The sequence below is a fragment of the Podarcis vaucheri genome, assembly GCF_965113315.1.
Source record: "Podarcis vaucheri genome assembly, chromosome: 2".
NCBI lineage: Eukaryota > Metazoa > Chordata > Lepidosauria > Squamata > Lacertidae > Podarcis > Podarcis vaucheri.
The window spans coordinates 40,110,950-40,134,601 of record NC_138760.1 but is presented as its reverse complement, the minus strand read 5'-3'; the positions used below and the strand labels follow the sequence as shown (position 1 = coordinate 40,134,601).

The 23,652-nt window shown below is 44.8% G+C and overlaps 1 protein-coding gene across 1 annotated transcript in view; it reads right to left on the bottom strand.

The window, feature by feature from the left end:
* Nucleotides 1-16,680: 16,680 nt before the first annotated feature.
* UBALD2 (UBA like domain containing 2) overlaps nt 16,681-23,652 on the bottom strand; it is a 32,497-nt gene continuing 25,525 nt past the window's right edge. The window contains exon 3 of the mRNA XM_082205006.1: nt 16,681-17,876. Within this exon, the coding sequence (XP_082061132.1) occupies nt 17,556-17,876 (321 nt within the window). The 3' untranslated portion in view covers nt 16,681-17,555. The remainder of the gene's footprint in view (nt 17,877-23,652) is intronic.

The following is a 23,652-nucleotide window of genomic DNA, read 5'->3' as shown; positions in this document are numbered from 1 at the left end:
TGAAACGTATGTAACCTGAAGCGTATGTAACCCGAGGTACCACTGTAATCTAAACACACTGGGTACAATGGCGCCCAGATTTTCCCCCTGGACTTTCCACAAAGCATGCAAAGCTGAAGGTGCACAAGTTAAATGTATGTAAGATGTGCGCTTACTATACTGCATACCGCACACAAAAGAACTTCCTAGCATGTAGTGAGCTACTTGGCGTGTTATACAAAGTTTTTCTTTTTAAAGGACTGTAGATTGGATTGAAAGGGGTCTGGTCAATTTCCTGCACTGATCCAGTTTGTATAGAACCCTAAGCCTAAGAAATAGATGAATAACCGAGTGAACACTATTCCCTCCTGCACTTAGCACTCTGACGGTAAATTTTCGAAGGAGAGAGACATCAAGGCGGCATTCTAAAGAGAAAATGTTTTAATAAGTGATTTTAGCTTACTCTCACATCGACTTGAGTGTTCATGTTGAGGAGACAAAATTTCTCGATGTGATAAATTACTGTGACCCAGAGAAGCAGGTCAAACTCACACAGCTAACTAGAGGGGAGGCAACCCCTGACTTAATCACGAAGGCGCTCAGATCTGGGGCATGTTATTTGCTCCTTTATGTGTCATGCGCACAATGAGGAGTTTATGAGAAGGTGAAGCAGGGGTGCACCCTTGTGTGCCTCCCCCTTTCAAGCCCCTAATATCTACACGCAGGTGGCAGGGGGTCATGCAACAACAACTGCAGTGCCAGTGGCAAGGTTTTGCTTCCCTCACAGATACTTATTAATTTGTGTCATGAAGTAGTGATTCTGTGAGCAAGTATTGGTTAGTGGCTTGGAGGGAAGACTCGGGAAATTGACCCCCTCCTTGACAATGTGTACAATGGTAAGGGAGACTTGTGTTACTGAACTGCTTGGGGACAGCCACACATTTATATGAGTGGTAAGATGCTCCAAAAATTCAATACATTTAACAATGAAAAATGAACTCTGTAATAGAAGATTACTTGCAATGGGAGATTCAAAAACGGTCAGATATATTGAAGATGCTCAAAGGTTAGTTAAAACTGTCGTATTAGGAACTCGAAAAGAGAACGTTTATCTTAAAATTGGAAAGTTACAACAATCCAAAGAATGCACCACTGTGGTAGACGAGTTGAGTCAAAGAAACTATAAAAGGAAACACCACGAGACAACTTCCTTTAAAAAGTGGAAGTCCTGCCCAAACGAGATAAAACATGAAATAAGCTGATAAGACAAGCAAAAAGATGTCAAGAAACATAATGCAGCGGAGATGTTGGAAAGCATAATAAAAGCCAGAATGAAGAAGCCTTGCTGAGGAAGTGTCAGCAGAACTTCTGCCAAGTCCTGATTCTCCAAACTTTTAGAATTCTTTTGGTGGGCTCAACATGTTAGGGTTGCCATATTTCAAAAAGTAAAAACCAGGACACCCCAAAAGTTGTTGAGCGTTTTTTAGACAAACCCCAAAGCTTTTGAGGCTGACTTCCCAGGTATGTGGTTGCACTTTGCTAGCAAAGTAGCCCAATAAAACAACCAGCACATAAATGTAACTGATATAATATTGCAAAAAAAAAAAGTCATTTGCACTTAACATATGATCCACACAGACTCTCAAGGAAGGTTTGCAGCATGGTTGTGCACACTGCAAAGCTGGTGCTATCACGGCAAAGAAATGTTTCGGAAACCTTTTAAAAACACAACTTGATCACAGTTGACCAGCTGACTGTTGTACCTGGTACCTAAATCAAAGCAAATTAGCAGAAACGCTCAGGAAGGGAGGCACTTGCTCTTATCAGTCTCTTAGTGCCCAGATATAAAAAGCTGGAAGCTACATATGGTGCTTCATAGCAGTCACTGTTCACAAATGATGAACAAGTCTAACTCTGGTCTCAGACCACCACACTGTTGGTATTTTTTTGTACAACCGATGTGTGTGAGAGGGAAACTGCTTTTTCATCATACTTCTGGCAAGCCTTGAAGTACTTCTCGCAACCGCCTCTTCCTCTCTCTCTCCTGCCCCACGCTTTATGTCTTAAACAACGCAGGAGTGGGGAGGAAATCCAAGTCTGGGTAGAGTGTAGCAGGGCATGCCAGGAGGAAGCACACTCCCCCCAACCCACAGTTCCAGCAAAGGCAGCAAAGCTGGAGAGGTATTTTTATTCCAGAAACCAAGCCACTTGCTTGTCTTGTGGATGAAAGGAGATAAGACGCTTCCTTGAAGCCACTCGCTGCGCAACACGTACGGGAATATGGCATTGGCTCTCCCTATGGCTTCCCTGCCCTTACTTGGCCTCTGTCCAACAACACTGGTCGAGAGTGTTAAAATAAACCTGTTGCAAAAGAATGGTTTTGTATACATACATAGGGGACCTTTAAGGGGAGTTTAGCGGGTGTGGAAGGCCTCAGTCCTGAGTGAAGCAAGAATGTGCTTGCACTCCTAGAACAGGAATTGTTTTGAGCAGCCAGCGGGTACAGTTATCAGTAACAAGGCCAGTCTTTAGCCTTTGTTTTGCAGCCTTGGTTCGCCATGAACCCAGCCTCCTGTTTCACCCGTAAGGAGTGGAAGGGAAAGGAGGCAGAACTGTGAAACGCTACCAGTGCTTTTACTCTAGGGGGGAAAAGCTGCTGGTAAAAAAAAAAACAACTTGTTTGTAGCTCAACAACTTTGGCCAAAAAATAACTTTTGTGTCTGGATTTTCACTTTTTAAAATATGGCAACCCTAGCTAAAAGCGCCTTGTTTTGTGGTTGTGGGTTGTTTTAAATTGTTTCTAATGGTTTAAACCCACCCTGGGACCACAAGGTGAAGGCCGGCTAATAAATTTCACAACAACAACAATATAAAAGAGGCAGTGTTCAAAAACATGTGATACAGATAAAGCTCCTGACTGGCTGAAGGAACCCACAGGAAAGAAGTACAGCTTTTTTCCATATTGGGGGGTGGGCGGGGAGTACAGCTCCTATGCACAACATGAAGAAGCACTTGCGAAACCTGCATCTGGAGTCCCTGAAGTATTTTGTGTTGTTGAGTTTGCGGTGTTTGCTGCGTTTTCCTTGGCCGCAATGCCAGAATGCAGCTTGAACCAGTTGAGAAGTCAGGTGTGCCTCAGGTTCAGGGAGCCACAGAGTGCAGGGCTAGATTGGTTTTCAATTTTTAATGAGGAACTTTCCCCCATACAACTCATTTAAGGCTTTAGAGCTGGACCGCTGACAGAGCAATCAGACAATTTGCCCCGCAGCCAGCTTTAATGCACACCCTGGTTCTGTGACTGAAATATCAACAGACTTAAAAAACTAATTCAGAATTCCTGTCATCCATGAGGAAGCACAAAAACCTGCCAGGGTATGGTGGTGGCAGCAGGGAGATCCAGTTTAACCACCCTGACAGGGTGATTAATGGACAGTTAATTCACAGAATCATAGAATCGTAGAGTTGAAAGGGATCCAAGGGTCATCTAGTTCAACCCTCCTGCAGTGCAGGAATCTCAGCTAAAGCATCCATGACAGGTGGCCATCCAACCTCTGCTTAGAAACCTCCAAGGAAGGAGAGTCCACCACCTATCATGGGAGCCTGTTCCACTGCTGAACAGCTGGTTGCAATTTAAGGACCGCGTAAACTAATTTATTATAGCATAAGCTTTTGTGGTCTAGAGTTCACGTCATGTGTAAGTTGCTTGACTGACCTCAAATACCTGCCAACTGAGGTAACACTTCATGAATCTGATGGCCTCTGGACCATGAAAGTTTTGAGTCATTAAAAAAAAATGCATTCATCTTTAATATACTGTACCAGGACTCTTTTGAGAGACCAGAGGTATAGCAGGTGGGCACCACCTTCCCTTTGCAACACAGTTTATTCAGCTTTCCAGTACTTTAATTTACATTACGGTGTAAACCCTACTGCCCCCTCTGGTGGTCTGAGAGAAGGCATTCTTGGCTTCTTACAGGTATTGCCGTTTCAACTCCCTTTAATACAGGAGTATGCAAACCATAGGCCTACGATATTTGGCCTAACTAAAGAGAAAGCAAGCAACCCAAAGCAAACCAAAGAGAAAGCAAGGAAAGAAAGAAAAAGTCCTGCGTGTGTGTGTGTGTTAGTGCCATAACATGGTCTACATAAAGTACAGTACTTCCATTTCCGACTGGCAGTCGCACGAGAGCCTCAGTCTAACTAAAAGTCTGCACAGGGCAACTTAAAAAATGGTGATACTGTATAAATCAACCCTAATTGAATATAAAAGGGTAAAGCTTCGCTACCCACCGTAGACAGCTTTTATACCCAAGACGACCTGTACTGCACAGCAAGGCCGAAGATATACCTCATTCCTACTCTTAAGGCCTTAATGCTATGAACAAGACAGGCCCAATAAAATGGCCGTTGCGGAGGGGTGGTGTGGAGTCGACTGCATATGGGTTAATCCGTTGTCAACACACACAGCGCTTATGAATGAGCCCAGCGCTCTGGCCCTTCCTGCTGTCAGCCTCCATTTCTCCCTGAACAGAGCAAGCATTCAGTATGTTGCGGGTGGAAAGGGGGCAAAGGAGCCCTGTGAACTAGCCTATTCATTGCAGCTCTCCATATTTCCCACAGTGTCGGTACATTAAATACACGAGCACATTCAGTCCCGAAGCGAGAGAAAAGAATAGGCACCGTAGAGTCAAAACAAATTCTAGCCAATGAAAGGCCAACCAAGCAGGCCTGGAGCTGCTAGGATGAGAGCAGCAAATGCTTTCCATACGTGTGTGTTTGCAAAAATTATTTCTTAGCAAGGTGGATGAATGGCCGCAGTTTATCCACGCTGCTGCTGCTGCTACATGCTACAGGGATCTTAAGTTTATTCTGTGGGCGTATCCAAACTACCAGTGAATACATGCCCCCAAAGAAATTTCAGCATTCATGCAACAGACCTCCTCTATTTAAAGATGAGGACATATTTTGGAGGGGTGGGCGGGCAATTCATTTTACACAATGACCTGAATGTGTGCTGGAGGCGGGGAGGGAGGGAAAACAGTACAGCTTTCGAAAAGACGGAAACACAAACTTAAAAAGCAAAAGTTTGTGAGACGGCAAGGTGTTGATGCATGGGAAGGGGGGTTGCTACTTAGGAATAGGATGAGTCCTTCCAGGCTTGAATGGGTACAGAGAATGGCCTAGTCCGCATGCCGTATTAAACTATAGTTTTTTTTAAAAAAATATATATGGTTGAATGTGAACAAGCAGTGTGCTCACGCATGCTGCTCAAAAGGCTCCTCCCACTCCTTTTGCTCCTACACTGTCAACAAAACAAGCTGGCGTCTACTTTGTTGTGATGTTCGAATCTGGGCTTGTGGGTTTGTTTCCTCTAAACATGCGACAAGCAGTAAGTCAAGAATAAAGCACGGTTACTGCTTGTGGCTGGTTTGAAGAACGATGAACCACAAGCCAGATACCACAATAAGCCAGACTCTACCTAGTTTCCCAGTGGTGCAACAACATCAGGAGCAGCGCTTATGGGTGGGGAGCAAGAACTTGCTGCACATTCACATTAATGTTGTATTTTAATCTTGTTTTTTAAAGCTGTATTTCAATCAGTTGTTTTTGTATTTGGTGTCAGCTGCCCTGAGCCCGGTCTTGGCTGGGGAGGGTGGGGTATAACTAAATTTATTATTATTATTATTATTATTATTATTATTATTATTAAACCATAGTTTGTTTCAAAAATTTGGTTTAATGTGATGTAAGAATACATCCCAGTAGTGATGTATGGAAGTGAGAGCTGGACCATAAAGAAGGCTGATCGCCGAAGAATTGATGCTTTTGAATTATGGTGCTGGAGGAGACTCTTGAGAGTCCCATGGACTGCAAGAAGATCAAACCTATCCATTCTGAAGGAAATCAGCCCTGAGTGCTCACTGGAAGGACAGATCGTGAAGCGGAGGCTCCAATACTTTGGCCACCTCAAGAGAAGAGAAGAATCCCTGGAAAAGACCCTGATGTTGGGAAAGATGGAGGACACAAGAAGGGGACGACAGAGGACGAGATGGTTGGACAGTGTTCTCGAAGCTACCAGCATGAGTTTGACCAAACTGCGGGAGGCAGTGGAAGACAGAAGTGCCTGGCGTGCTCTGGTCATGGGGTCACGAAGAGTCGGACACGACTAAACAACAACAACAAAGAACCAGGGCCAATGCATGTAACTCTGCTTCTACAGTGGGGGGGGGGGGACTTGGGGTGGTATTCATCCAAGCTTTACTCACAGCAATCGCACTCAAATTAAAGATCATGACTAAGTTAGGTCCATTAATTTCAATGGGTCTATTCTGAATAAAACTTAGTTGACCACCACCCTTTATGTCACACACATAAAGAGGAAGAAAGCTGTTAGATGGCACAGGGCCCCCCATAAATGGGGCCATGATTCTTAGCCACATTCTACAGAGCAGTCCCTTGTGCTTGCTCAGATTCATGTGTTAGTTGCAAGTCTCATCCATTATGTGTCCCAGTTTGCTATAGTAATAGCTGATGTGCCTGAAATTTTACAAGTGGGAATTCAGAACAGCATACTAGGCGACTGGATTATTGCACAATTTACATGCCATTTGCCAGAATGCTAAGGCGTTTAATGAGCAAAAAGCTTTGTTGCTGCCATTGCATGAAACTGGAGGTGGGAGGGGTAGGGTCCAACTATGGCAAGTTTTAACTAATGCAAAGTACACAGCAGAACATAGGAAGAAGACCACTGGTTCATCTAACTCAGTACTCAGATAATCTGCCTCTCCAGATTTCAGTTAATCAAAGGAAAGATGTACACTTGATTCACTGATAACTCGCAGCTGAATGTATATGGATTCATTGCCCGGCATAGTGTTTGAGGAGACTCAGGCTCTGTAATGTTTAGTTTCAAATGCCTCATTCAGCACCTGGAAGATGCCAAGTTTCAAACTTGCATGTGTGAACCAATACTAATGAGAGATATTTGATTGGAGGAGGGTCGGGGGGGGGTGCAGGGAGAAGAAGCAACACGTAGTTTAGAGCCTAATGAGTAGTTCCCATAAATGTAGACAGAGGGGGGAAACTGCTGTTTAGAGCTTTGGGCATTCTAAACCTTCAGCGCCACACTGTGCAAAATACAGAATCCGTGGCCAGGTACAAAATGCATCTTCCTTCAGCAGAATGATGGCTTATGGCTACAGCAGAAGCCGTTAGATGCTAAACATTCAGCATGTGGCTTATTCTGTCTCTTAGTGCACTGTATATTGGCATTATCATACCACATGTTCCTGTGGTACACACAATGAGCAGCAGATATATATAATTGCTTCAACCATTATTTAGAAGAACCAGGGCCTATCTAACATAGGACTGGGGAACCTGTGACCATTGGGGCCATGTTAACTGGGGCTGATGGGAGTTGGGAGTCCAGCAACATCTGGAGAGCCATAGGTTGCCCTTACAGCTGTGAAGAAAATAACAAAACAGGCAGGCAGGCTGAATCCCTTTGCAATGCTCAGGAAGGGTAAGATTCTGTACACAGCATAGTCTTTTTGTCCATCTCCATAACTAGAAGCAGCAGGCAAACTAATGCAAAACAGGCATGTACAGTCAAAGCATTAATGATAGCAGCAAGCTTAAAAAGCACAGTAAACGTGCCTGACAAGACTAAGGGTCTGTTTAGTCCTATGTTTTGTTTCTAGCAGTTAGATGCTCCCGGGGAGCTCACAAACAGGGCATGGAATCGTCCTCTTTTGCTTCCCCCCCAGTATACTGCCTCTGGCCAGACAGTCTTCATTTAGTTATCATGGCTGATTCTTATGGGTTCCTTCCTGCATTTGTCCAATCCCCAGCTTTTAAAAGCCATTTCATGGAGGTTTGCTCCTCCTGGAGCTTCACCAGAGCCCTTTCTGCAGAAAAGAAACATTATACAGTGGTACCTCGGGTTACATACGCTTCAGGTTATAGACTCCGCTAACCCAGAAATATTACCTCAGATTAAGAACTTTGCTTCAGGATGAGAACAGAAATCGTGCTTCGGCGGTGTGGCAGCAGCGGGAGGCCCCATTAGCTAAAGTGGTGCTTCAGGTTAAGAACGGACCTCCGGAACGAATTAAGTACTTAACCCGAGGTACCACTGCACACAGAGAAGACATTTTTGATGGTTAATTAGGGGTGGGTGTGGATTTTTTAAAAAACCATTTGCTCTTTTTAATCAGCATTGTTACTGACTTTAAATCTCTGATAGAGGATAAGATATAAACTCACACCACTGAACCCTTTTGCCTGGTGCAAGGAAGCGAATTCATGTGCATTTTCAGGAATCTGCCACGTGTTGCAAGAAGAGCGGAGTACACACAACCCGGTGGGGAGGCTTACGCAAGAGGGCAACTCTCGCTCATAAAAGGGCACAGACAGCAGCACCTGCCAAGCAACTCTCAAGCCGGGATGACACCAGATCCCTAGGCTACCCCAGCCAACTAGGACTGGGTTTCTGAGGTCCTGTGGAAGTGATAGCATTTGGTGACAAGAGTCAACAGTGTCACTGGCTCCATCACTTAAGTCACTGGTTGCTTCACCCTTCTCCAACTTCCCATTGGTTGACATTCTGCAAGGCTATTTTCGGATTTGTTCCCAAAGCACAGCCAAGACATTAGCTTGTTATTGTTCAGCTTCTCTCTCTGCCTTTGTGCAAGATTTAGTAAGTGTAACACAGCCAAGGTTTTTAACAACATTACAGCATTCAAGGCAGCTTCAGTTACTACTGGAAGAAAAACAGCAAAGCTTTTCTCCAAACCACAAAGCTATCAAGCTAACTGCGACTACGGCCAGGCATTCTGGGGGGGGGAACCCCCAATCGCCTACTTCTGAAGCAACCCTTTCACAGTTGTGGCATGCAAAAACCCCACACAAATTGGTGGTCTGTCCCAGTCCCAGGCGATGAAAGCAACAATCGAAACACATGTGTGCTTTGTAGCACTTTAGAAGTCGAAGCACCTCTCTTATCTTCTCAGGAACCCCTATATAAGAATCTTGAAAAAGGTGAGTCAACACCACCATCATCCTTGCACAACAAGGCACCTACTGAGGTCGGGTCAGATAGATTTGAGTAGAGAACTTCCTGGCTCGCTGCTCAGTTGCTTAACCGCTACATGGCACCACCTCTTAGCTTTGGACTATGTTTCTCTGTGCCCAAACAGTGCCCCTCCTACAGCATGAGTCAACAAATCTAGAAGCAGTTTTTGTGTTGCACGATCTAGCTGCCAACAACTTTTACTTCAAATTAACATACAGAATCAATCCTGATTAGGGCACCCAAAGCACTATGTCTGTACACTTTATCCCTGCCAGTCTATAACGTCAGCCAGGTCAAGCTGCATAACGTGCCTGATCCTTATCTGTATTGACAATGCCTGCGACTGTGGCGCCATCAGCAAACTTAATTAAAAACACTCCTACTGCCATTACCCAGGTTACTACCCAAAGTATTTCCTAACATGGGTCCCATGACTCACCCTTGAGGAATGCTACTTGGTACTTATCTCTAGCATGGAAGCGCTTTGTTCTCACCACTAATTCCTTACCCACTGCATGATACCTGCACAAAACGTTAAGTTAAAGGAGGATAACATGAGCTTCCTGTGCCTTATCGTATCAATGGTTTGCTGAACCAGAGAGGCATAGGTTTTATTTGACCAACTGATGTTCACGTTGCTGAACCCGAGTTTTGATTTACTGAAATCTAGAGAATTGGTTCGGACCACATTTCCCTAATTAAGGAAAATCAGCAGCAATTTTTAAAAGATATCATATTAGGGTGCATCGATCAATTCTACATTCCGTTACCTACCAAAAGCGTTTTAACACTCACACAGAATCTACTCCGTCACCTTTAGAAGTCTCGCTTTTACAGTTTGGTCCGGGCCTTGTTTACCTCTGAAATTAAACTAACAGGTCTGCAGTTACCTAGGCAACTTATTCCCTCTTGTTACATATAGGCAACATATATAACCATCAAGTGGCAGCCATCAGGTTCCGTGTCAATCTTCTATTTTACATACCAGCTCCTTTGACACTCTCAGTGGTAGATCAGTATAGGAGTTCACAGAGCGATATATTGAACATAAACTTAACTGGAAATAAGTCTCATTAAATGTGACTTAGCCCAATACTTTTGAATAGGCGTGGTTTAAGACTTTCAAGGTGTGCTTCCAACAAACGGAGCAAATCTTTCTCTATGATCATTATTGGGACTAATAAAAGTATTCACTGTATATTTATACTACACTGTACCTGATCTCTCTCTCACACACAGCAACTGAAGTACAGCAAGAAGACAGGTGTAGCAGCAACACGTTGACACAGCAAATCCTATACATCAATAGCGAACTCATTCTCTTAAGTGTGGTTCCTTCTGAAGCTAGAAAGGACTCCATCCATGCCTAGTAGGGAAGAAACCTCTTGACAGGTTTGCAAAAGTATGAAAAACAAGGGTTAGGAAAAACCTAAAAGGAGATCCCCAGAACAAACCAAAGAAGATTTTAGCATGCTTAAATGAAACATCCCGGAAAAGGGAATGGCCGACTCATATTATGGACAGGAGCATTTCACACTGCAATATTTCGTTGTAGGTCCAATGTTTTCTATACAGTACTTCTTATGTTTACAAAGCTTCAAGTATAGCTACACCATTTGTAATGCTCCTATTAAAATTTAAAAAATACATAAATCTAGATGCCCACATTTTTGCAGCCTAAGACTTGATTGAAGCTGTTCTCCCACTCCCACCCCAGAGTTAAACAAAAGCAGTCTGATGAACAACAAAGGCCAGAAGACTTCCCAAAACAGAACAGCAGACTCCATTCCCCTCCTGAAACCATTTCCCCCACAGCTGCCAAGTTGCTCATTTGCTGCTTTCAGGAAACAGTAAGTAGCGCATCAGCAGCAGCTGCCTGGAGTTTAACCTCTTTTATACGTAATGCTTCACTATAATTTCTCGGCTGAACGTGGACACAGTGTGAGTCAGCCTGACTAAAGCACAGGAGGGAGAAGACTTATTTGAAGAAATGAGACCATCAGTGGCCAAAGCATCCACCCCTTTGAAAGGGCATACTGATCTGTTGGCAGAACAGGACGGGCACTGCATGAGTGTCAATGCCTCTAAGGCAACAGCTGTCACCCATATTATGCACACACAATATCTAAACCACTCTTACTTTTGACTCCATTCATTCTAATAGCAATTTTGGGTCTTTGCACTATTCAAGCTATTGGGTCAATGAGGACTAGAGCCATGACCATTTAAGAGAAAGGAAGCTATGGTTTCCCCTGTAGCCTAAAGCCAGATTCCAGATTTTATATGCCATGTTAGGCATGTGGCACACACAGCAGCTTCGCTGCAAGCCAGACTTCGAACATGCTTTTTTAAAAACAACAGTAGTGATAAAAACCGATCTTTCCAGAGGGAAAAGCACAGAGGGGAAAATCCTCCTGTGTTATATACCCAATTTCTCTCTGCCAAAGCTCAAATCACTTGTAGCACACAGACAGCAGATGCTGCAAAGACATTTTCAGAAGCCAGCCAGGCTGTGTAACTTTCAGCTCCCCTCGCCTCCCATTTCAAGCTCGTTGTTGGTGGGAACTCATCACAGGCAATAGTCAAAAGCCAGAGAGATATATCCCTCAGAAACTTCCAACTGGTTCAAAATGCAGCAGCCGGATTACTGGCTGGGGTTCCATTTAGAATTTATGTAACCCCTTTTTCAAACGGTTGCACTGGCTGACAGTTCATTTCTGGGCCCAGCTCAAGGTGTTTTAACACATTTGTGTGTAAAAAGCCCTGATCACATAGCTGTGTCTTGCATTGAATAGCTTTCCCCATATGCTGAAGACACACCTCTCCCCCGCCCCAACTTTGGCAGTTGCAATATTTTGTTTTATGGGGTCCACGTCTTTTGCTGAATTTACACGGTTATGTTTCATTTGCAATGGAGAGATTGTGCAATGTGGGTTTTTTTTAGTTGTAGATTTCATTGCTGTGATGTGCCCCGGTGGAAGGCAGGATGTAAGAAATCGTATGAACAAACCCTGAAAATGATGAGTTGCAGGTCTCTGCACCTACTCCCACAATTTTCATTGCTTGTGGAAAATGCAATGCCATCGGCATTAAGTTCAGGCCTTACTTAGCCACGTTAAATTTGAGGTGGACCTAGGGGTTTTGAAAACACACACAAAGCAAGTTCTTTAGAATCCGGGCCATCCATCCAGTGTACTTCAAAGAAGCCCAAAATAACACCAGCTTGGTGCTTTTGGCACAAGGAGTCAAAAGAATTGTAGCTTAGCTACGCTGCATGTGAAAAAGTAAGAATCTAATTTCTCAAAGAGGGGTTCTTGGAGAAGGTATTCAAGAGCCTCAAGAGCCAATTCCACAGAAGGGCTAAAACCAGAGAGGGAGATTGTAATTCTCCATGGCAACAAGGGCATGGGAAGTGGCACCCCTAGCAGTTTTTTAAACAGAGAAGCAATCCAGAGGCATTTAGGAAGCAGGGTAAAGCAGCACATGGGCGAGCTGGGGGGGACGGGACAGTGTGGGACCTCTACCCCCTGAATCTCATCACCTGCTGCAAATTGGAGAGCACAGCATCATGCAGAAACCTGAAAAAGTAGGGACAGTGGTTGCATGCTCAACCCCCAACAAAAGCCTGAACAGGGCTTAAGAGTCAAGCATAGATGTTAAGCCTGTAGCCTCTTAAAGGTATGTATAATTCAGGAGTCTTCTACCCAGAATTTTGCTTTCTTTCATGTACGCTGTTATGTTTTGATAGTCAAATTGCTGGGATCTGGGCAGAACAGGGGTGTTGTGGCTCTCCAAACATTGTTAGCCTGGAATTCCTTGTGTGTGTGTAAACCAGGGATGGGAAACCCGTGGCACCGCAGATGTTGCCAGCCTCCAACTTCCACCATCCAGCACACTGACTATACTGGATGGGGCTGATGGGAGTTGGAGGCCAACAAGATTTGGAGGGCCACAGGTTCCCCATCCCTGCTCTACATGGGGTGGGGTGGGGGAATTCTAGGCTGCTTCTGCCATGCTATCATGCTATTAGAAATAAAGCTCAGCTATTACTGACTGTAACAGAATGGTGCATTCTACTCACTAAAGAGTATTTTTGTTTACCTAACACCGAGATGAAAAGATGGAACCAACAGTCTCCAGTCTTGCTAAGGATGGTTGACTCAACTCAGCCTATAGGTTTTGTCTTTCTCAAATGTGTAAACATGGGAGCAAAGAGCCTTCAGTGCTTGGCTGCAAACACAGTACTACCACTCTATACAAACATATGCAAAGCAGGTCCTGCCCACCAATGTATATTTGGGCTGAAGGTGGGGCTTCTGGGTCAGAAAAAGTTGAAGACTACTGGTTTGGAGTGAGCTCAGCGGCTGCTAATATACCTGATCAGGTACGTGGGGGGCCACAGGTGGTGCTGTATTGAATATAAGGAAGATTTTAAAAAATGGTCCATTGGTAGATCACTAGAATGACAGACATTTGGCTGAACAGAAGGCAGTCATACAAGAAGGCCTAAACCGAATTCATCAACACCAATGTGGTCCAATAGCGCAAAGCTGGCCTACAGAAGAACAGTGGCAGTAGCCCACCATTGCCTGCAGGAAAGTCTTTAGCAATGAAGTGTTGATGACAGCCCCACTTTTGTTCTTACACCAAGTTGACAAGGGGGGGGGAGAGAGAGAGATTTGAGCAAGTGTTAAAATTCACACTTATAAAGCTACACTTATTAACAAGGCCAATAGTGTGAAGGAAGGGCTTACAGCAGACTTTAGTCTGGGCTGTAGAAGAAAAGATGGGACTGAGAAGCAAAATGGATCTCCTTCACCAAGTTCTTCTCATTGCAAACAAGATCTCCCGGACTTCTTTTTTATGACAGCAGGCTTTCCCTCTCTCTTCGGAAATATGCATAGCACTGCTCTTTTGGGTTACATTATCCCAACTGAAAGCAATAACGGCAGTGACAAGATTCCACAATGCAGAGATCAACCCCCGACTCATAATTATCCCCCAGGTGATGTTAAATTCTACTTTCCTCGCCCATAATTTTTCACCCACCTTCCGTTATATATTGAGCTGCTGAAGGCACCCCCATAGTAAGAACAAACAAATGTACATTCAAACACCCACCACAATTTGGACTAAAATCCACACCTTTATATACATGTAGATACCTACCTCTGTGTGCCCGAGAGACAGAGAGTTTCACACCCCTTGCATGGAACTGGAACTGAGGGATCTTGTGTTTTTCTGGATGTTGGCCTGGCCCTGATCCTGGTAGGAAATGTGTTCAGCATCCAGATCCTGCATTCAAATCAATGTGTGGCCCCTCTGTTCACTTCTCCATGTAGTGAGGGGAGGGATGGCAGAGGAAGTGTGTAACCCCATCTTTTAGTGACACAACAGTGTGTGTGTGTGTGTGTGTGTGTGTGTGTGTGTGTCTGTTTGCATGCACACTCACACACAATGGAAAAAGATGCCTCAACACCCACTTCAATGTGTTTTTGTTCTGGTCAGAGCCTACTCAAAAACTTCTATTTAAAAAAAACCCACTTCTTCCAAAGCAATAACGCCGACAGCAGAGATAAACTTGAATGCAGCTTGATATAGCGGCTCCACACAGAAGTCAAAGCGGCCAAGTGTTCACTACAAGGCAATTAAGATGAGAACATACAAGCACTCTTCTTCAGGGGTCTAGGGAAGAGGTGGAACTAACATGAGGAGGTGGTGTGGGAACAAGGTCTGCGAAGGCTGCTGTTTATTCCGTTTTCCTGACATCTCCCTAAATGTTATTTTGCACATTATATTTGAGCTTTTGCACAACGCAAAAGCTACTTCGGAAAAACGAATGGAATGGAATATTGTGCAAGTTTAGCACTCATTTTCATGTTATTTGACTCCAGCAAAAACTGTTTGCAGCCCTCTCAACCTGGAAAATCATGGGACCTTTAGTGTGGCATTCCCCCGTTTTCACGCCGCAGCTGCTCACATGACGAGCCGAGAGGCGGCATACCAGCATGCACTGCACTTCCTGCCCATTTTGAGGCTCATGCCCTCCTTTTTTTACCTGGTTAGAAAGCGTGCCGGAATTTCAGCACAGAACGGCACAGTGTCAAGGGACGGCATTTTGACATCTGTGCGAACGACATTTCCCGCACCGTGTTGGTGCAGAGGTAGATATGTGGTGGAACAGGCTTATGCAGCATGCAAGGAAAGTTAGCAAAACCAGGCACTAACCTTATAATAAATGAACGCAATACACCCACCATGCGAATGAAACCGAAGTCTGCCCCCTGCCCCATCATCTCCCTCTGCAAATTAGAGGGCAGCAGCCCAAAGGGGAGGTCCTGGCTCCTAAACAGGCATGTTTCCCATGTGATGTAAATTCTGGTTTTCCAGGGGTCTACACTGCCTGGGGGAGTATACATGAGTAGAAGCTGGCTCCCTGATTCACAAAGACACCTTCCAACCTCTGGAGAGAGAAATGGGAATGGGAGTACAGCTAGCACTCTCGTTCCCATGTTTCTCTCCTCATCTGGCGCTGAAGTGTGTAAGTGCCTTTTCTTTTTTAACCTGAATTAAGAAGCAATTCCAAATGAATGCTAATATTAACACTGACGACCTAGTTTCGTTTTGCTTTTCGCATAAGCCAATGAGTGACGTGCAGCAGGGACAGCAGGGAAGAGCGGAGTAGGTTTCTAGATAATGGAAGGGAGGGTGAGGAAGAGGAGAGCAAGCTGTGTGCCTTTGCAGTGTCGCGTATGTAAAGAGGAAGCATTGGTTTTTGGTTTCCGTTCAGTTCTAACGTCTATCATTCATACCCAGCAGATTTCTTTGAATTAAAGAAGAAGAAGTGTAAGGCAACAGGGTGGGGGACAAAGAGACAAGTGCCACTCTGGTTAAAAAAGTGATTTTTTTTTATTTTTAAATTAATATAAAACCTTCAACCTGTTTAAGCAAGATTCTGATTTTAAAACCTAAAAAACAAAAAAAACAAAAACAAAAAGAGCCTCAGCATCGCCCTTGCCGCCGGATGTCAGGGAGCACTCTCTTGAGTCCTCCTTCGAATAATCCATCTTCTGGGGAGGTTGACGTTTGTGTTTTTATACCTTTGAAAACTTCAGCAACTTCCCTTCCAGCTTATCCTCCCAAATGCTTAAACTTTGTCCTTTTAAAAAGGGAAACAGCTTGAGAGCTGAAGGGGAAAACCATTCCCCCAAAAAACAAGAAGGGGACGGGTGGGGGGTGGGAGAGCAATAAAGAGTCTGTGGTAAGGTACCAAAAAACAAAACCCCCAACCCACTTCTAGTTTCTGCTACTTGGAGCACACCTGCTGCAGCCGTTGAAGAAAAAGGGTTTCAATAGGCCAAAGTTGGGGCAATGGAGAAAGGGTTTAAACCCAAATGACAGCACGGACGCAAGCCCACGAAACCCCACTCTCGCCCATAAATTTGCCAGCCCATGTATAGGCTAGAAGAGCTGGCTGGTTTTGCCAGACTGTACATGTCTCGGCACCTGTCAAAAAAGGACAAGATTTGCCTCCTTGAATGTACAAAATCTTGAGTAGGACTCAACATGGTCTCACAGATTTACAGCCCCGATAACATGACATTTTGCACTATTCCATTTTCCCCCTTTTCTTTTCAGGCTCCTTCTGTGGCCTACAGTAGAGCCCTGTGGAGCGGAGCCCACAGTGGAAAATTACCTCCCCGACCCCTCACGCTCAGTCACAACATGGGGCAGGGGGTAGAAGCTCAATTCCTTTAGCAGGTGACACCCCGCCCAGCCTAGGAGGCTCTCTGAACCGCACGGCCACACAGGCAGCCACAGAATCTGAGGCCTGTGCTTTCCCTTCAAGCAAGGAGGGTTTCTTCCCTCAAGGCCCCTCAACCATCTCAGCTGCTACAGGCAACTCCTGACAACCAGGAGCCAAAGGAAAATCAAGAGGAGGGCAACAAAATTGGGAAAGGGTGGAAAGGAGAGGCAACTTTCTGAGCTCTCCCAGCCACCCCCAATCACATACATACGCGCGCACACACAGGGAGACACCTTGAACCCCCTCCCCGACCCCCCGGATCCAACACAGCCACCCTTCTTTTTTCCAGGCAGCTTTCGCAGAATGCTACCTGGATCTTTGCAATTCCGTTGCTTTCATTCGTGATGTATATACATTAGATATATTTATATATTTATATATTATAGTTATATATATTTTTTTCTTTTAAAAAAGAGAAAAAGATCAGTTATTAACTCTCCTGAAGAGTGGATAAGGGAAGAGAAGGAAGGTGGGTGCGGGGGAAAGGAACATCGGGGTTTGGGCTGATGATGACATCTCATCAGTTTTTTTTCTTTTAAAAAAAACAAAACTATAAAATATTCCAGTGCGATCTTCAGGGGGGAAAAAATACCCCCACCCCATTTCCCTGTGCCCCCTTGGATTTGCCACACCTTCTTTACCGCCCCCGCCACCCTATCAACTTCTTCCCCCCCATTCCAAAAACATTAAGTCTTATCTCTGGCCATCCATTGCCGCCATGGCTTTCTGCTGGGGGGGCCCTTGCTGAGACACAGGAGGCCACATGGGCTGCTGGTGGTGGAGGTGGTGGTGGAGGTTGTGACTGGTGGGCGACGAAGGAGGGATCCAGGCAGGTTGGTGGTTTGGAGGCGATGAAGCCCAGTAGGGGCTGAAGCTACCCGGAGGAGAGCAAGCCATGGATGTGATAGGGCTGTTGCTGCTCTGAAGGTTCTCTGAAGTCCGCAGCTTGGAAAACATGGCAAGGGCGTCTGGGAAGTTGGGAGGCGTGGCTGGAGTATTGCTGGGTGTGCACATCTGGAGGGCAGAGAAAGAGAGAAACAGGGTTATAATTGCGGCTCCCTTCGCCTGGTCAGTGCAAGGGTTCACCTAATGACTTCCCAAGTCTACTTTAAAAAAAATAATAATAGAAGGATATCCAGCTTCCACATGCAACACAAGGAAATAGCCCCAACAAGAGCACATGGCTTCCTCTCCTTCCCCCAACTAAGCAGTACAATGTAGAGTCTGGGAAAATAGATAAAAGAGTTTAGGTCGTTTCCAAAGCATGTGCCACACCCTTGAGCTCCCTCCTTAAAAATTAACTACCCCACTCTGATAAATATTGGCAGAGCAGGGTCCCATATTCACAGCTAAAACCAGTGGCTGGATCGGCATTTTCACCAGCCTGACTGAATGCACCAAATGGAAGGTCTGAGAGGAAGGGGAACTCCATTTTCCGCATGGATTAATCAACTGGATGTGCAGCGGCTCAATAGGAGCTTGGTGTAAACTATTTTGAGCTCATGGTAGAATGAAATAGAATACAACAAAATGTATAAATAAAACCAAGTGATGTTCAAGAAAGGGTTTACAGCTGGTTAAACAGATTTGATGACCTTGACTATTCAACCTATAGACTGGCTACATTGCCCCTACACCCATACCTGCTGGCAAGCTTCTTCCTCAATAAATTCCCACCTTCCCACACAATAAATTATTGAAGGAGGAAGGGGCAGATTGCTGCTTGGTGAGCTCCTCCTACCCAGAAGTGGACAACCTTTTGCTGACAGTAATTACAAAATGTTGCTGAAGGAAACCAATGGCAGGAACTGTTGTCAAGATTCTGGCCAAATCTGACTTCAGAGAATGCCCTGCTTTAGGCAGGGGGAGGAAAGAGAGAAAGGGGTAAAGTGATGGAGGGGGGGGGGAGAGGAGACAACACTGGTTTACAAGCTGCTTCACAGAAGGATAACAACTAAGGTCTACACCAGTGCTATTCAGATGTTGTTCAACTACCCATCCTCCCTCACCACTGGATATCTGGCTTGGAGTGATGGGAGTTGTAGCTCCAACAACTGGGGGACCCAAAGTTGAAGAACACTGGTCTACACCATCCTCCATGTTTATCCAGCCCCCAAGCAACTTTTTCTGCCCTTCCCTCCAAAGATGGGGGGCAGAGAGATCTGTGTGTATGTGTGGCCTAAAAATGTTTGCTCCAAAATCTTCCACAACAATATCTAGTTGCTGATCAAGGTATTAAAACCTTCCCACACAATAATAGTAGGAAACTAAGTGATTTCCCTTTGCACAAACCTGCAGGAAGCAGACTTTGGGCTGGCACCAATCTGTTGGCTGGTAGTTGGAAAACACACATAACCCCCTTTTTGGTTTTTGGTGACAATATAAAACCGAAGCAGGAGGGTTTAAAGGCCCAGACCATGTATGATCCAGAATGCATGATCTACATGCCAGGAAAATAGCTGGTCCTACAATTCAGAGAAATGGATGCAAAATCTAAAAGCCTCCAAACACTGGTACACACTGACCAAAGAAAGGCAGGGTGTGTAACTGATGCCTGTTTGTCATGTAGTTTGCAAAGTTATGTTTCATTTTGCTTACACAAAGACAGAGATGGATTGCACAATCCCAAAATGTATAAAAAGCTTTCTGTGTTATGCCATCAAAATGAAGCAGGTGAACAAACAGAACTGAGTGTGTTTTGCATAATTCCAGCACATTTCAGAACGGGGAACCTTTTTGGTTCATGGGAGGCCCCATTGCCAGTGAGCAATGTTGCCTCATCCCCGACAACTGCATTTTCCACTGTGCAGGGCTGCCTCTTTCGGGGTCTTGACATGCGATGTTTGACTTGCATCATTAATCAAGCGCCAACCTCAATCTTCTGGGGAACTCTAAGACTCAGGGCTGGCCCTTTATCTCAGCAGCATCTCACAAACCACCCCCTCACAATAAGCACACTTCCTTATTAAACATCTTCTCCCTCCTAAAGCCTGAGAAGGAAGCATGGCAGCTTGAGAGTTGAGAACCCGGCAGAAATTAGCTGCACCAATAGAGGCCAATTTGCAGAACGTGCCATCTATGATGAAACAATGCATATTAATTGCCCCAAGCAAGTTGTCTGTCTATACCTTTTGTCTGGCTCCGTCACCATGTAAATCGACTGCTCTCTAAAGCGGTTCCCTCATCTGCAAGATGACCTCTTTTATCAGATCAAACACGGCCAGGTACGCAAGTTCCAGTTTAAGTGAGCAGCTGTGCCAGCTTCAATCTTCTGCAGCCATCCAACTTTCCTATGGGTCCACCCTGCAGTCAAATTCTACTCATGTGCTCCAACAGTCCATGCTGGCCTGGTCTGACACTCCACTTAAATGGGGGCAAGGGACTGCGTTTGGGAAGCCCATCCACAGAAAGGCACGCAAGAAAACGAAAACGCACGCACAAAAGAAACTAGTTACACTTTAACTGACCTTTTCCTCACACGTGGCTCGTCATATAAAGCAGGGGTGGCTAAGCTTTTTCTGGCCAGAGGGTCGTGCTCACCCTTGGCCAACCTTCTGGGACCTGTACGACAGTGGTGAGTGTGGCCAGTTCACATGGGGACATAGAAAGGTGGTTATACAGAGTCATGCCATCTACCTCAGTGCTGTCTGTACTGAAAGGCAGCGACTGGCAGTCTCTCACAGACCCCATGGAGGTGCCAGGAGCCGAACCTTTCACAAGCAAAGCAGATGGTCTGCCACTGAGCATCTTCCCCACATGTGCCACACAAGCCCATAAAACAGAGGATCATGCGCAGCCTTCCCTCCCAAGATGATCTATGCAGATCACCTGAGGGAAAGGGGTTATCCTCATCTCTCTGCATGTCAAAGGCCTGATCAGATGACTGGGGAAGGGGTGATTTGCATTCCAATTGGGGAGCTGGGTTCTGCGTCCCAGCACTGTCTCTACTTTCTTTTAATTTTGCCAGAGCCAAAATCAATAGGGACTTTGAGGGGTGGGCAGAAAAAAATTGCTGGGGGGGGGGCAAAACTAGAGTTGCAATTTTGTCACCTCAATATAAAGAGTAGGGACTTTCCTGTCTTTCCAAATGTTATATATAGGTAAATCAGATCTAATTTGCATTAATACCTGGCCATTCCCCAGCTAATTACCCTACAATAAACACACACACACTGCAAAATTTGTATTTGCAAATGAAAGAGTTGAGCACAGTAACAGGCAATATCCCCATGTTATGGAACCACAAGTTTCAATCTGTGTTAATGCTTGAAAACAGAAGTTGAGGGTTCTATGCTTTTTTCTGGCTCATACATTTCCAAATGAGAGCACGTGATGAATATTTCCTGTCTCTGCTTCCCATGCATCAGGAAGTTTCATCCAAAATGCCCCCATCTCAGATATTAGGTACTTGATACTGGACAGCTTTAATAGAGGGAGTTGGGGGGGGGGTTCCTCATTCTTCAGGTAATCCTAATAGGGTAGTTTCAAATTGCTTGGAGAAAAATTGGTTCATTCCAGCACAGTCTGGGCCCCACCCTGCAAATAAGTATACTCCTTTTTGTCGGGTCCCTCTAAAAGCTACAGTGGTACCTCGCAAGACGAATGCCTCGCAAGACAAAAAACTCGCTAGACGAAAGGTTTTTCCGTTTTCTATTTGCCTCGCAAGACGAATTTCACCTATGGGCTTGCTTCGCAAGACAAAAACGTCTTGCGACTTTGTTTCCTTTGTCTAAAAACAAAGACATGTTTTGTTTATAAAGTTAATTTATTTTCCCTTCAATTTTTGAACTGCTCTTTACAGTATGTGTGACTTTAAAGAGCAGTTAATAAACTGTTGTTGTACCAAATTTGGCTTTGTTTGGACTTTTTTTGACCATAGGAACGCATTAATTGATTTTCAATGCATTCCTATGGGATTTCGTGATTCGCAAGACGAAAAATTCGCTAGACGACAAAACTTGCGGAACGAATTAATTTCGTCTTGCGGGGCACCACTGTACATTCAAAGTCGTCTGAAAAGAGGAGCAGCTACCTCAGTCACCAAGCACTGCGTCCATCCTACACACCTACATGTAATGTAAAGCCCTGAAGTACTCTCCACATTTGCATACAACTTTCCCTCGGGGTGGAATTCGAACACGCCACCCTTCCGCTCAACCTACTAGCATGTTTGTTTTGACGACTGAGCTCCTTTTTTATTATGTGTACGCAGACTCTCCTGCCTTCCATTTCCCCAGTTCTAAGACTCTGTTTTGTATCTATCTCAAGGTGCTCTTTTAAAAAAAGGAAAGAAGAATGAAGATAAAACACCAAAAGCTAATCAATTTGTCTAGGCTTAAAAAAAAAAAAGGTACCGTGTCTAGCTCAGACACCAGGTTAATAAAAACAAGTTTCCTTGTGTGCAGTCAACTGTGTGAAGGTGCATCTGAAGGGTTGAGTGGGAACAGCAGCAATTTAGCTAGCGCACTACAGTTAACACTACTCTAAAATAAGAGAAGTTTAAAAGGTTTGCTAGACATCTAGTAAGCATGTATATCCAGTGGGGCAGAGGTTGCAGGTATGTTCACGATCCTCTCCCTTGTGTGCCACAGCGTAGGGTTGATCTCCCGAACCACCCCCTCATAAAAAGGTGCCTGGAAGATTGCCTATATTAACGTATGCCTTGCATCACCCATCTGCACAGTGAGGTGCCCAAATCATGTATGTAAATAAGCCGGGCTGACAGCATTTCTCAACCCATCAAGATGTCAGCCAGCCCTAACACCCTGATGCCAAATACATTGTGTGGAACTAGTTGAAACAATGGGATTTGGCTGCCAAGTAAAGAGTGTCTCAACCTACATAATTTATTCAAATTTAATTTTTTACACAACTGCTTGCATGTAGGGAAAAACCCATGAACGTCATCAGACATGTGCCTATATCACATCGCATCCAAGTGATGAGGATTAAGATTCCCACTGTATGGAAACGTGACAAGAGAAGACACACAACAGCCTACTTACTGTTTTACCTTCAAGGAAGTGATCTGTCTGTAGGAAACTCAAGCCAAGCGACCCTTACCAGAGGCAACTTAGGCACAAGAAGTTGTCGGAAATAAAAGCCACTGATTTATGGTGCTCACTTGCATCTTGTATATTTAAAACATCAGAAGCAATAGTATTTCTTTACTACAAGTGTACCTCCCCCTTTCCTCCAAAGAGCTCAACGGGCAGCATACGTTGTTCCACCCCACCCTTTATTTTCACAACCACCCTGTGAGGAAAGTTAGACAGAGAGATGAAGACTGGACAAAGGTCACCAGTGAGCTTAATGGCCAAGTGAGGATTGGAACCTGCATGTCCCCAGTCGCAGTCCAACAGCCTAACCACTGTGCCACACCAGCTCTCTTGTTACCCTGATATATTTTGCTTCTTTACTTAGAAAATTTATAAACCACTTGCTCAAAAAGTACAGTCATACCTCGGGATAAATGTGCTTCAAGTTAAGTATTTTCGGGTTGTGCTCCACGGCGACCTGGAAGTAATGGAGCGCATTACTTCTGGGTTTTGCCGCGCGTGCATGCGCAGACGGTCAAAATGATATCACACGCATGCGCAGAAGCAGCGAAACGGATCCCGTGGTACCACTGTACTTCAAATGGTGTACAGGTTCACACATACACGACAAAAAAAAATGCACCATAGAAAAGTACACAGTTACCAGTCTTCATCCAACTCCTGGAATGGAAGATTAGAACCCCAGTAGAAATATGCCATAAGCAGATGAACACAACTAGTTTCTTCTATTT